Source organism: Cyprinus carpio, chromosome A18 (genome assembly GCF_018340385.1).
Source record: "Cyprinus carpio isolate SPL01 chromosome A18, ASM1834038v1, whole genome shotgun sequence".
Taxonomy (NCBI): Eukaryota; Metazoa; Chordata; class Actinopteri; order Cypriniformes; family Cyprinidae; genus Cyprinus; species Cyprinus carpio.
Genome location: NC_056589.1, coordinates 26,926,762 through 26,939,779, shown reverse-complemented (window position 1 = coordinate 26,939,779; position 13,018 = coordinate 26,926,762). Strand labels below are relative to the sequence as shown.

Here is a 13,018-nt window from a genome sequence, read left to right as displayed (position 1 = left end):
AATGATATTTGAATACTTCCTTTAGTCATTAAAACTGAAACTTGACTTGACAAACTTGACTGCTTTTGTTATTTTTAAAAGTACACTGCAGGTGAAACATATATAATTTGAAAAATCTTCAGTCTTATTTTGTGAAAAAACTATACGTGATGAAAGTTATTTTTATTATATTTTTCAAATCAGCATCATCAAATTAGGTAATGTTATGCTTTTTTTTTTTTTGCAAATCAGCCAAATTGTTTTTCAAGATGCAGGTGTGTGTAATAATACACAATCTACTCAGCTTGAATGTTTGTGTTGTTTTAATCCACCAGTCATGAACTTTGGAATGTTTCTGTTGTAGATTCACGTGAGTGGGCCTTTAGTCTGAAAATCAGCAATAAAATCCAGTGCTGGAATGAGCGGCTCTTACCCAGAGTTCCACCTGTTGCCATGGCGAGGGACATCTGGGACAGGAGCTCAGGTGAGGGTTTCAGAGCGCCCAGCGTAGCTGCGATTCCTCCTGCCACCCCGATCATTCCCAGCGCATTACCCAGACGACTGGTGCGCTGAGTCGAGAGTCCAGCCAGAGCCCCGACACAACACAGACCCGAGCCCAGATACATCATCTACACACACACACACACACACACACACTGATTCAGACCCCAGCCCAGATACATCATCTACACACACACACACACACACACACACACACACTGATTCAGACCCCAGCCCAGATACATCATCTACACACACACACACACACACACACACACACATCTACACACACGCAGACACACACTGATTCAGACCCGAGTCCAGATACATCATCTACCTACACACACACACACACACACACTGATTCAGACCCGAGTCCAGATACATCATCTACACACACACACACACACACACACTGATTCAGACCCGAGTCCAGATACATCATCTACACACACACACACACACACTGATTCAGACCCGAGTCCAGATACATCATCTACACACACACACACACACACACTGATTCAGACCCGAGCCCAGATACATCATCTCTGATTCAGACCCGAGTCCACACATCATCACACACACACACACACACACTGATTCAGACCCGAGCCCAGATACATCATCTACACACACACACACACACACACACACACTGATTCAGACCCGAGCCCAGATACATCATCTACACACACACGCACACACACACACACGTGCAGCACCTGCTCGATGCTGTATCCTCCGGCCACAGACGCCCCGTATCCGCCCACAAACGCCAGGCCGGGCAGAGAGTAGAGGTAGTTGTGCTCCGGAGGGTCAGTCGGCCTCTTAAACATGTCCAGCATCCTCTGTGTGATCAGGAACCCACCTGAAGAGCACATGCAGCAGATCAGGCATCAGTACTGTGTGCGATCTGTGCTCTTTAGCACTATATGAAGGCTGTAGCAAACTCTTTTATTAATATCATCTATAAGTGCAGTTCACAATGTGGCCCAGTGTCAGAGTCTACAATACAGTTCTTGAATCTTCAGCAAAATCACAACATGAATCATTAGTCATTTTATCTGTATTGACACTCCCAGTTTCTGTTGATAATATATAACAGTTATAGTTCTGGTAATATTAAAGTAGGGAGCCTTTGAATATTGTTGGGGAGGGGGGGTTATGTCAAAAATGTGGAGAACCGCTGGTTTCTAGGTAGTTGTGTCGGAGGTGTAGTTTATGGGTTGATTCCTCTCTGACCTGCGATGTTGATGGAGGACACAAACGCAGCGAGCAGCGCCAGAGATTCAGGAAGAGATGAGGGTGTCAGACCCCCACCCATCAGCACCAGCCCCCCCACCGCCGTCAGACCTGAACACACACACACATATATCAGTACACACACACACACCTGTGTTCAGGTGTATCTGCGTGAGCCTCACCTGAGATGGCGTTGGTCACTGACATCAGCGGAGAGTGCAGTGCTGGAGTCACGCCCCACACCGTGTGATATCCCACAATTCCAGCGAGGCCAAAGGTCGTCACCATTTGAGTGAAGGCAGCATTAGGAGAAGCGATACCTAAACCCAGCACGGTCGAGAGACCTTCACAACAGCAGAGAGAGAGAGAGAGAGTTCCTCCATAACAGTGTTTCATTCATTTGTGCATTTGTTTTTTCCTCAATCATTCATTAATTTATTATTTATTATTTAATATTTGTTTAAATGCATTAAATTTATTGTCATATCAGCTACACAGACTATTTCATGGCAGATACAGATTCTACATTCAATAAGCAAACATTTCAAATTATAAACATACAAAAATGTGTATGTAAAACATACAATATAAAATAACAAAAGATTCATTAATTGTACTTGTTATCAAATTCTTAAGTTTTTCTTGTTCCTTTTTATAAAACAAGTCTTGTCCTGATTCATTTTTTGTTCATGCATTCCTTTTTTCATGCATTCATTCATCAGATCATTCATTTATCAATTGTTTATTTATTCATCCATTTGTTTATTCATGCATTCATTCATTTGTTTGTTTTACCATCCATTCATTAATTTGTTCATCCCATCATTCATGCATTTATTCAATTGTTTGTTCATGGATTCCGTTATTCATGCATGCATTCATTCGTTCATTAGTTCCCTGACCTGCTGTGTAGGCTCCTGCTGATGTCATGGTCTGTCTAAACGGGGAGATTTCGGCCTGTTTCTCAGCCTCCAGCTCGGCGACGGTCTTCACTTTGGCGGGTGCCGGCGGCGGGGTGGTTTTCGGTAGCGGTGCGGGAAAAAGATTCTTACCTTCCTGGAAACATTCAAATAAAATATTTATGTTTTAAATAAAATCCTATACTAGTTTCGGTTGATTTCTAATGCCAGCATGTCTTGATGCACGTCAGAGGAGTGAGTTTATTTGGGTTGGTCACCTTCATCACCATCGTGCCTCTGATCACGTGATCCAGCGTCCCGTAATCGAACTCGTCGCAGGGCTCAAAGTGGAAGAGCTCTTTGTCGGGGCTGATGGCCTTCAGCAGCTTGATGATGTTGTTGGAGTAGAGAGTGCTGGCCTGTGTGGGCATGCGGCTGGGCAGATCCGTGTAGCCGATGTGCGTCACGCCCTGATGGACGTACAGCTCTCCAGGTTTAGTGGTCTCGATGTTTCCTCCGGCCTCCGCCGCCAGATCCACCACCACCGACCCGTCACGCATGCTCTCCACCATCTCACGCTTGATCAGCACTGGAGCTCTTTTACCTGAACACACACACACACACACACACACACACACACACACACACACACACACACACACACACACACGGCTGTGATCAAACCAGGCTTTATGAATAAAGCAATAATCCCCGTGAAGCCATGGTTTACAGTGAATTTATAACAGCTAAGGGGGTTCGCGTCGTGCCTAACAATGGCCCTTAGCTGCCCACGGCTTCACGGGGATTATTGCTTTTATAAAACGGTTATTTCATATACGTAGAAAGGTTTCACAAAATAAAACAGAACAAATAAAGTGTAATGATATTAATAAAAACAGTATTCTTCCACCAAACAATGTAGTTCCTCAGAAACAGTTGTGGTTGCAACAAAGTGGTTGCCGAGCAACACACAAATGTAAACAAAGATGTATGTTACTTTGTAATTTACAACAGCTTTGAACGTGGCTCAGCCAATCAGAATCAAGAACCAGAACTATCTGTTTTATAAGATCAATTTATGACTTTTTAAGACCAAGTAAAGAACATTTAAGGAACAAAGTGAAGGAAACACAATGTTAATATGTTCTCTGAATGTAAATGTCTTCCAAAAGATCGCCAATACTTTTTAATATTTAATATTTTAATTTCTCTGCTCCCAAACACTAGAATCTTGACATAACTTTTATTGTACCTTCAGATCACACTGCAAAAAAGTGATGCTCTTTCTCAGTATTTCTGTCTTGTTTTTCAGAGCAGATGTCTAAAGATTCTTTAATCAGTACACATTTACTGGAGAAGCAGAATGACAGAAGAAGTCTTGTTTTATGAGAAACTGATCAAAATGAAGTGACTTTATAAATTAAACACAAACAAATATCTGCTAATGGACTCTTAATTCGAAGGGAAAACAAGTTTTTTTATTCCCCACTGACAGATATTTGTTCTTGTTTTAAGCATAAATTCATTTCATTTTGTTCAGTTTCTCAGAAAACAAGACTTCATGTGTTCATTTTGCATCTCCAGTAAATGTATCTTGGTTTAAGGATTTTTAGATTTTTGTACTGGAACAGAAAACAAGACAGAAATACTGAGGAAGAGATTCATTTTTAGCAGCTCATGCAACATTTAATGCTTAAATCAGCAAAGAAAGTCTTGTAATGCCATGATGATTTAAGATATTTTTAGGCCTTAATGTGTGGCAGGGTGGAGTAAGACTTGCTTAAGACGGGCAGAAACCCTGTCAAATGTGACATATCACAATAAGAAATAAACAGTGTGAATGATTAGTTTTCTGTGTGTTCACCAGGAATCAGAGCCGTGCTGATGACGATGTCGACGTCCTTGCACTGTTTGGCAAACAGAATCATCTCGGCCTCCAGGAACTCTTTAGACATTTCTTTGGCGTATCCTCCGATCCCTTCACCCGACTCGGCGAGGTTTATCTCGAGCGGCTCCGCTCCGAACGACTTGAACTGCTCCAGTGCTGCCGGTCTAACAGGAGACACACAGACGGTCAGTTTGACCTCAGGTTCGGACTGATGAAGCGTGTCACACACACACACACACACACACACACACACACACACACACACACACCTGGTGTCGAATCCTCTCACTATGGCACCCATTGATTTAGCAGCTCCTGCTGCGGCCAGACCTGCGACACCGCCACCGATGACCAGCACCTACACACACACACACACACACACACACACACACACACACACACGTTTACTTCAAGCTCAAGATATCATATCTGGTTAGCAAAAGCCTTGTTTGTTTTGTGCGTATGTGTCCCAAAATATATTTGGACAGTTGAGTCTCACTTAAAAAATGTCTGAATCAATCACTTAAAATGCAGCACCATGTTTCATTTATTCCAAATAAAGATACACAAACTAATTCATCAAAAATATCAGATCTAGTGTTAGTGGATCATTACGTTTATATTTATGCATTTGGCAGGTGATTTATTGCTTTATCCATATATATCTTGCATTTAGAGACCGATATAATTCAAAGATCATACAATCCTCATCAATACTGACATTAAAACACATTTTAAGCTTAATATGCATTAATAGTACTCCAAATTAAGTTTAATTATAACTTTTAAGTCTTGAATGATATGTCAGTAAATATGTTAATAGATTTGAGTTATACTTAGTGTGAAATAAATGTATTTTAAATCCTGTCCACTAAAAATCACCAAAAACAGGGCACCTTCAGAGTTCTTTAAGAATAACTGAATACTTTTTAAGACTTGCACCAGCAAATAAAATGAATACTGTGTGTTCATACAGAATAAACCCATAAAACATCAAAATAAATCATGTTTCTCATATTGTTTTACTTAAACACACGTTCAACTGCAATTCAATATACATGTACTGAAATGAGTGTGTAGCATAATATCATATACATTGCAAATATTAGATTTAAAGAAAAGCTATAAACTTGTTTTACTGCACTGATAGTAGTAAAATCTATATATTAAATGAGTTAAATAACAGACTGTGACCTTGAACTTTAATAATCACATCAGGCTGTATTGTGATTTTCCATCCCCAAATTTAAAATCTCTTAAAATAATATTTAGTTTATTTAGTGAGTTCTGTTATACCGTTTAAGATATTTAAAACATTTCATGGCTTTACTGATTCTCGGACATTCCTGCATCATTTGAGACACACGGATTATTTCAGTATCACTGAGATACTATTATACTTTTTGTTAATATTTTGAATTATATGTTACTTTTATATTTTCTGCTTTCATGTTAATTTTAGTTAAAGTTGTAATCATTTTTTGTGTTTTTGTCATTTGTATTTTTTTTTTTTTTTTTTTTTTGTCAATACGTCCATACAGTTTTTATTTCAGTTATTTTAGTATGTCAAGTTAAACATACTGAAAATGAGAAATTTTGCATCGGAAACGAACTGAAGTTTTTTTATGTTATTTTATTGTAATTAACATTTATTTTACTTCAAATAACAAAAATGTTTTTATGGTTTAGGTTTAGTTTTAGTTAACTATAAACGCGTGTCCTGTACCTTCGCCGGAGGAACTTTTCCCGCCGCTGTGATCTGCCCAGTGAAAAACCTTCCGAAGTGATTGGCGGCGAGAACCACGGCCTTATACCTGCGGACGAGAGCGTAACGAATGAGATCATCATCACACAGGTCTCCACACACACACACACACACACACACACAGAGAGAGCGGGGCCTGCCGTCTCACCCGGCGATGTTGGCCATGGAGCTGAGCGCGTCGTATCCCTGTGCGATGGTGACCCGTGGCACCTGGTCCATGGCCAGCACCGTACACTGCTGAGTGCTCAGTCTGTCCATCAGCTCGGGGTTCTGCGCAGGGTAGATGAAGCTCACCAGTGTGGATCTGGGCTTCAGGAGGTCAGCCTCATGCATCCGTAAACCCTCGTTAAACACCAGCGCTCGAACCTGCAGCACACATCAGTCACAGCACTGACGCATTTCACTAAAGCACAATCAAAACACACATTACATGACCTGAAACAGCATTTAGAGTCAGCGTATGAGAACATATTTCAGCAATATGACACTCACTCACAGATGATCACATGACTTATTGACTACTATTGACAACAACAGCAAGAATGTTTTGATACAACAGATCAATAAACAAGATGTTCATATGTAATAAGTCACATTTCACACAAATATGTTTATTTTTGCTCTTTCTTTAAAAATAGATTTTACAGCTCATCAGCCGAGCAGATCGGACTGTTGTATAATTGTGAATTATGAACAATTATGAATCACACACTCTTTCACCAAGCCAAACTGCTTTGAGCTAAAATATTTTTATAAAGATTTTAAGTTAATTTTTCAGTAATTTAACAACACATTCACATATGCATGGACCTCTGATGTTGGTTAATTGTCACATGACATGCAGATAAACACATAAAACTTTTAATCTTTTATAGTAAGTTTTATTTTGATTTGTTTGTATTTTTCTAAATTTTTTTGTTAATGGTACATTTTATGATTTAACTAATTATTAGCGTTTCCCTGTTATAGAGAATTAGTCATTCAAGTCATTCATCACTGAATTCTGAACACAGAATGGCAAGATATAAACTCAGAATTGCGAGATATAGAGAATTGCGATTAAACTCACAATTATGATTAAATTCAGAATTGCAATTAAACTCAGAATTGCGAATAAACTCAGAATGGCAAGATCTAATTTTAAGATTTTTAAGATTTAGATAATTGCGATTATATTTAGAATTGCGAGATACAAACTCATAATTACGATTAAACTCAGAATTGTGATTAAACTCATAATTGCGAGAAATAAACTCAGAATTGCGAGATATAAACTCAGAATTGCGAGATATAAACTCAGAATTGCGAGATAGAAACTCAGAATTGTGACTAAACTCAGAATTGCGAGATATAAACTCAGAATTGTGACTAAACTCAGAATTGCGAGATATAAACTCAGAATTGCGACTAAACTCAGAATTGCGACTAAACTCAGAATTGTGAGATATAACTCAGAATTGCGACTAAACTCAGAATTGCGACTAAACTCAGAATTGCGAGATATAAACTCAGAATTGCGAGATATAAACTCAGAATTGCGAGATATAAACTCAGAATTGCGACTAAACTCAGAATTGCGACTAAACTCAGAATTGCGAGATATAACTCAGAATTGCGACTAAACTCAGAATTGTGAGATATAACTCAGAATTGCGACTAAACTCAGAATTGCGACTAAACTCAGAATTGCGAGATATAAACTCAGAATTGCGGCTTAACTCAGAATTGCGAGATATAAACTCAGAATTGTGAGATATCAATTCAGAATTGCGATTAAACTCAGAATGGCAAGATATAATTTTAAGATTTTTAAGATTTAGAGAATTGCGATTAAACTCATAATTGCGATTAAATTCAGAATTGCAAGATACAAACTCATAATTATGATTAAACTCATAATTGCGATTAAACTCATAATTGCGATTAAACTCATAACTGCGATTAAACTCATAATTGCGATTAAATTCAAAGGGCCCTATCATACACCCGGCTCAATGCGACACAAGGCGCAGCGCAAGTGTGTTTGGTAGTTTCAGTCCGGCTCCGTTCGCATTTTCCCGTCCAGCGCCACGTCGTTTAATTAGCAAATGCATTTGTGCCCATTTGTGCGCCCATGGGCGTGCTGGTCTAAAAAAGAGGTGTGTTCAGGCGCATTGCTGGCGCATTGCTGATTTAAGGATCTGAAAATAGACTGCGCCATAGACCAACTCAAACCTGGTCTAATGTCTGGCACAATGTTTTTTCTTTGTTATTTAAAGAGCATGTTAGTATTGGCGAGTCCATAACGCACGTACTCGCTGCTTATTAAACACAGGGACGCACAGCAGCACACAAACATGCCAAATATTAAAAATTTAAGGATTGCGATGCATAAGAATTTTTTGTAGGCTAATTAAATATAAAAATGTCATAATGGATAGTCATCGCATGTATCAGAATTAGGCTATCTATTTGCTCGCACACGAGCAGCTCCGTTTCATCTCGGAGATGCATTCTGTCTTTGCGCTTGCCAAATTCCGCCGTGTAAATAGCAAGTCCGTCATGGCACGAGCGCAGCTGGCTCTTAAAGGCAATGGAAGATGAGACTCTGATTGGTTTATTGCACGTTACGCCCATTACTCATTAAGACCCATTACTCATTAAGAGAATAGGGACAACCCATTTAGACCATGCGCCCGGGCGCACCAACTGTTTTTCCGTCATTAAAATAGCAAAAGTGAATTTGGACATGGCTTGAGTGCACCTACGCCGTGCGCTTTACACTTTGCGTTTACATCATTAAAATAGGGCCCAGAATTGCAAGATACAAACTCATAATTATGATTAAACTCATAACTGCGATTAAACTCATAATTGCAATTAAACTCATAATTGCAAGAGATAAACTCAGAATTGCGACTAAACTCAGCATTGCGATTAAACTCATAATTGCGAGATATAAACTCAGAATTGCAATTAAACTCATAATTGCGAGATATAATCTCAGAATTGCGATTAAACTCATAATTGCAAGATATAAACTCAGAATTGCGAGATATAAACTCAGAATTGCGAGATATAAACTCAGAATTGCGATTAAACTCATAATTGCAATTAAACTCATAATTGCAAGAGATAAACTCAGAATTGCAACTAAACTCAGCATTGCGATTAAACTCAGAATTGCGAGATATAAACTCAGAATTGCGAGATATAAACTCAGAATTGCTAGATATAAACTCATAATTGCGATTAAACTCATAATTGCAATTAAACTCAGAATTGCAAGAGATAAACTCAGAATTGCAACTAAACTCAGCATTGCGATTAAACTCAGAATTGCGAGATATAAACTCAGAATTGCGAGATATAAACTCAGAATTGCGATTAAACTCATAATTGCAATTAAACTCAGAATTGCAAGAGATAAACTCAGAATTGCAACTAAACTCAGCATTGCGATTAAACTCAGAATTGCGAGATATAAACTCAGAATTGCGAGATATAAACTCAGAATTGCTAGATATAAACTCAGAATTGCGATTAAACTCAGAATTGCGAGATATAAACTCAGAATTGCAATTAAACTCAGAATTGCAAGATATAAACTCAGAATTGCGAGATATAAACTCAGAATTGCGAGATATAAACTCAGAATTGCAGTTAAACTCAGAATTGCGAGATATAAACTCAGAATTGTGACTAAACTCAGAATTGCGAGATATAAACTCAGAATTGCGACTAAACTCATAATTGCGAGATATAAACTCAGAATTGCAATTAAACTCAGAATTGCGAGAGATATAAACTCAGAATTGCGATTAAACTCAGAATTGTGAGATATAAACTCAGAATTGCAATTAATATCATAATTGCGAGATATAAACTCAGAATTGTGATTAAACTCATAATTGTGAGATATAAACTCAGAATTGTGATTAAACTCAGAATTGTGATTAAACTCAGAATTGTGATTAAACTCAGAATTGCAATTAAACTCAGAATTGTGAGATATAAACTCAGAATTGCGATTAATATCATAATTGCGAGATATGAACTCAGAATTGCAGTTAAACTCAGAATTGCGATTAAACTCAGAATTGTGAGATATAAACTCAGAATTGCGATTAATATCATAATTGCGAGATATGAACTCAGAATTGCAATTAAACTCAGAATTGCGAGATATAAACTCAGAACTTTGATAAAATGTATCACATTTGTATAAAAGCAGGTGTAATTGTGTCCAGAGCCTCTGAGCAGATGTTGTTCAGGCGTCAGCTGAAGGATATAAACCTCTTTATAGTCTCAAAGCAGCCTGAAGCTGGTTTAAACAGACAAGACTCTCACCTTCAGGACCAGATCTGATCCAAACGCTCCCTTGGTGTCGGTGATCTGGGCTCCGGCGGCCCGGTACTGATCGTCAGAGAACTTAGCTTCGCGTCCGGCGCTGGACTCCACCTGCACCCTGAAGCCCTGTTTGACCAGCATCTCCACACCCGCGGGCGACACGGCCACCCGCCGCTCATTCTGATAGATCTCCTTAGGAACGCCCACCAGCACGTCTTTATATCGCACACCTAACACACACACGGACAGCAGGAAAACGCCTTCAGTAGGAACATCCCAGAACACCCTAGCAACTGCATAGCAACCACCTAATGTGCTAAAAACAACACCATGGCAACCACATAGCAACTCCTTGGAAACCACCCACAACTAGCACTGCAGTGAGAGTTTTGGATGTCAAATATCACTCACATTATTAATGAAGAATGTAGAAATCTACTTAGAATTACTATAGAATAACTCTTACCTAAACCCTAACCATACATTTATATGAAAACATTACACAGAAGCAACAGAATACAGAACAAAACAGAATACAGACGCTCTGTGAAGCTGTTTTCAATGGAATTTTTTTTTTAATAATTGTAACTTTTTCTCACAATGTCTTTTTTCCTTTGTAATTCTGAGTTTATATCTCACATTCAGTCTAAACTGTGAGATATAAACTCAGAATCCTGAGATGTGCATTCAGAATTGTGATATGTAAACTCAAACTGTGATAAACTGTGAGAAAAAAACTGAATTATGAGAAAAAACATTGCAAGTTCCTTTTATTCTGTGGTGGAAATAAGCTTCCATAGTTTTCGGTGAAGTGTGTGGATCCCACAATGCTCTTTTCCAGGTTTTACCATCTATGTCATAATGCAACAGTGGGAACATTGAGTACACACACAGACGGGCGGCGTTCAGGGCAGCTCAGCGTCACGGCCGGATCAGCTAACACATTTCTCTCCATAATTGGCATCGCGACATCCAATCAGAGCGAGGCAGCAGACATTATTAGAAGCTCATTGGCAGAGATCCAGTAGAGTCGCACATGCATCAGCTAAAGGGAAGTGACATGCAATGATAAGGACACTTCGAGAGGACATTGAGAGCGAAAGATCATCTGGATTTCACCTTTAACTGACCTCGCTCATCTCCACCACAGAAAGTTCCATTCACACGTGATACATCACTCAACACTTTCAGCTGAAAATAAGAAACTCTCTGAGAGCTTCTGCTCTTCTTTCACACTACTTTGACCTCACATGAACCGAGTTATAGATCTGAGGAGCCCGTCTCACCTTTAAGAGCCTGTTGATCATACAGAGCAGGGAAGGTCTGGAAGAACCGTCTCCCCGGCCGCTGCACAGAGCAGCACGTCACGCAGCGCAGCAGACACGCCATGTCTCAGATGTCTGAGGAACACAACACAGTCTCAACCACTCACACACACACTCTCTGTCAGACGCAGACACGCATGTTCCAGCAGCCGGGAGAAGACACCTGCCGCTCTCGGACCGCAACGCGAGATCACTGACCAGTGACGAGAGAACAGGGAAACATGCCAACACACACACACTCCACACACACACACACACACACACACACACACACACACACACACACATACACTCACACTCACACTCCACACACACACACACACTCCACACACACACACACACACACACACTCACACTCACACACACACACGCACATACACACACACACACACACACACACACTCCACACACACACACACACACACACACTCCACACACACACACTCTAACACACACACACACCACACACACACAGTCACACACACTCACACACTCCACACACACACACACACACTCACACACTCCACACACACACACACACCACACACACACAGTCACACACACTCACACACTCCACACACACACACACACACTCACACACTCCACACACACACACACACACACACTCCACACACACACACTCTAACACACACACACACACACACACACTCACACACACAAACCCACTCCACACACACACACTCCACACACAAACGCACACACCCCACGAACAGACTCACACACTCCACACACACATACACACTCATGCCACACACACACACACACACACACTCCAAACACACACACACAAACACATACTCCACACACTGCACAGATCCTTATAAGCATATATTTGTCTCTATATATAATAAACCAATCTTTATTAAGTACAAATGATAAACATTCCCAGAGTAAAAATACACTGCTTTATTCGTTCAGATACAGATGTCTCTCACTAAACTGCTTTTCCTTCTGCTGACCTCAATCATAACCTGGATCTCATCACTGATCGTAAAGGAACAGTTCACCCAATGAAAAGGAAAATCCAAGATCAGGATGAGTTTGTTTCTTCATCAGGTTTGTAGAA

At 39.8% G+C, this 13,018-nt stretch overlaps 1 protein-coding gene across 1 annotated transcript in view; it reads right to left on the bottom strand.

Annotated features, from left to right (window-relative positions):
- nnt2 (nicotinamide nucleotide transhydrogenase 2) overlaps positions 1-12,122 on the bottom strand; it is a 19,253-nt gene extending 7,131 nt beyond the window's left edge. Inside the window, exons 1-12 of the mRNA XM_042775673.1 lie at positions 11,893-12,122; positions 10,607-10,836; positions 6,426-6,643; positions 6,239-6,326; positions 4,782-4,870; positions 4,489-4,676; positions 2,903-3,228; positions 2,628-2,781; positions 1,908-2,069; positions 1,726-1,836; positions 1,206-1,351; positions 413-608 (exon numbers count right to left, since the gene is read on the bottom strand). Of these exons, the coding sequence (XP_042631607.1) occupies positions 413-608; positions 1,206-1,351; positions 1,726-1,836; positions 1,908-2,069; positions 2,628-2,781; positions 2,903-3,228; positions 4,489-4,676; positions 4,782-4,870; positions 6,239-6,326; positions 6,426-6,643; positions 10,607-10,836; positions 11,893-11,995 (2,011 nt within the window). The 5' untranslated portion in view covers positions 11,996-12,122. The remainder of the gene's footprint in view (positions 1-412; positions 609-1,205; positions 1,352-1,725; positions 1,837-1,907; positions 2,070-2,627; positions 2,782-2,902; positions 3,229-4,488; positions 4,677-4,781; positions 4,871-6,238; positions 6,327-6,425; positions 6,644-10,606; positions 10,837-11,892) is intronic.
- Between the last annotated feature and the right edge of the window lie 896 nt (positions 12,123-13,018).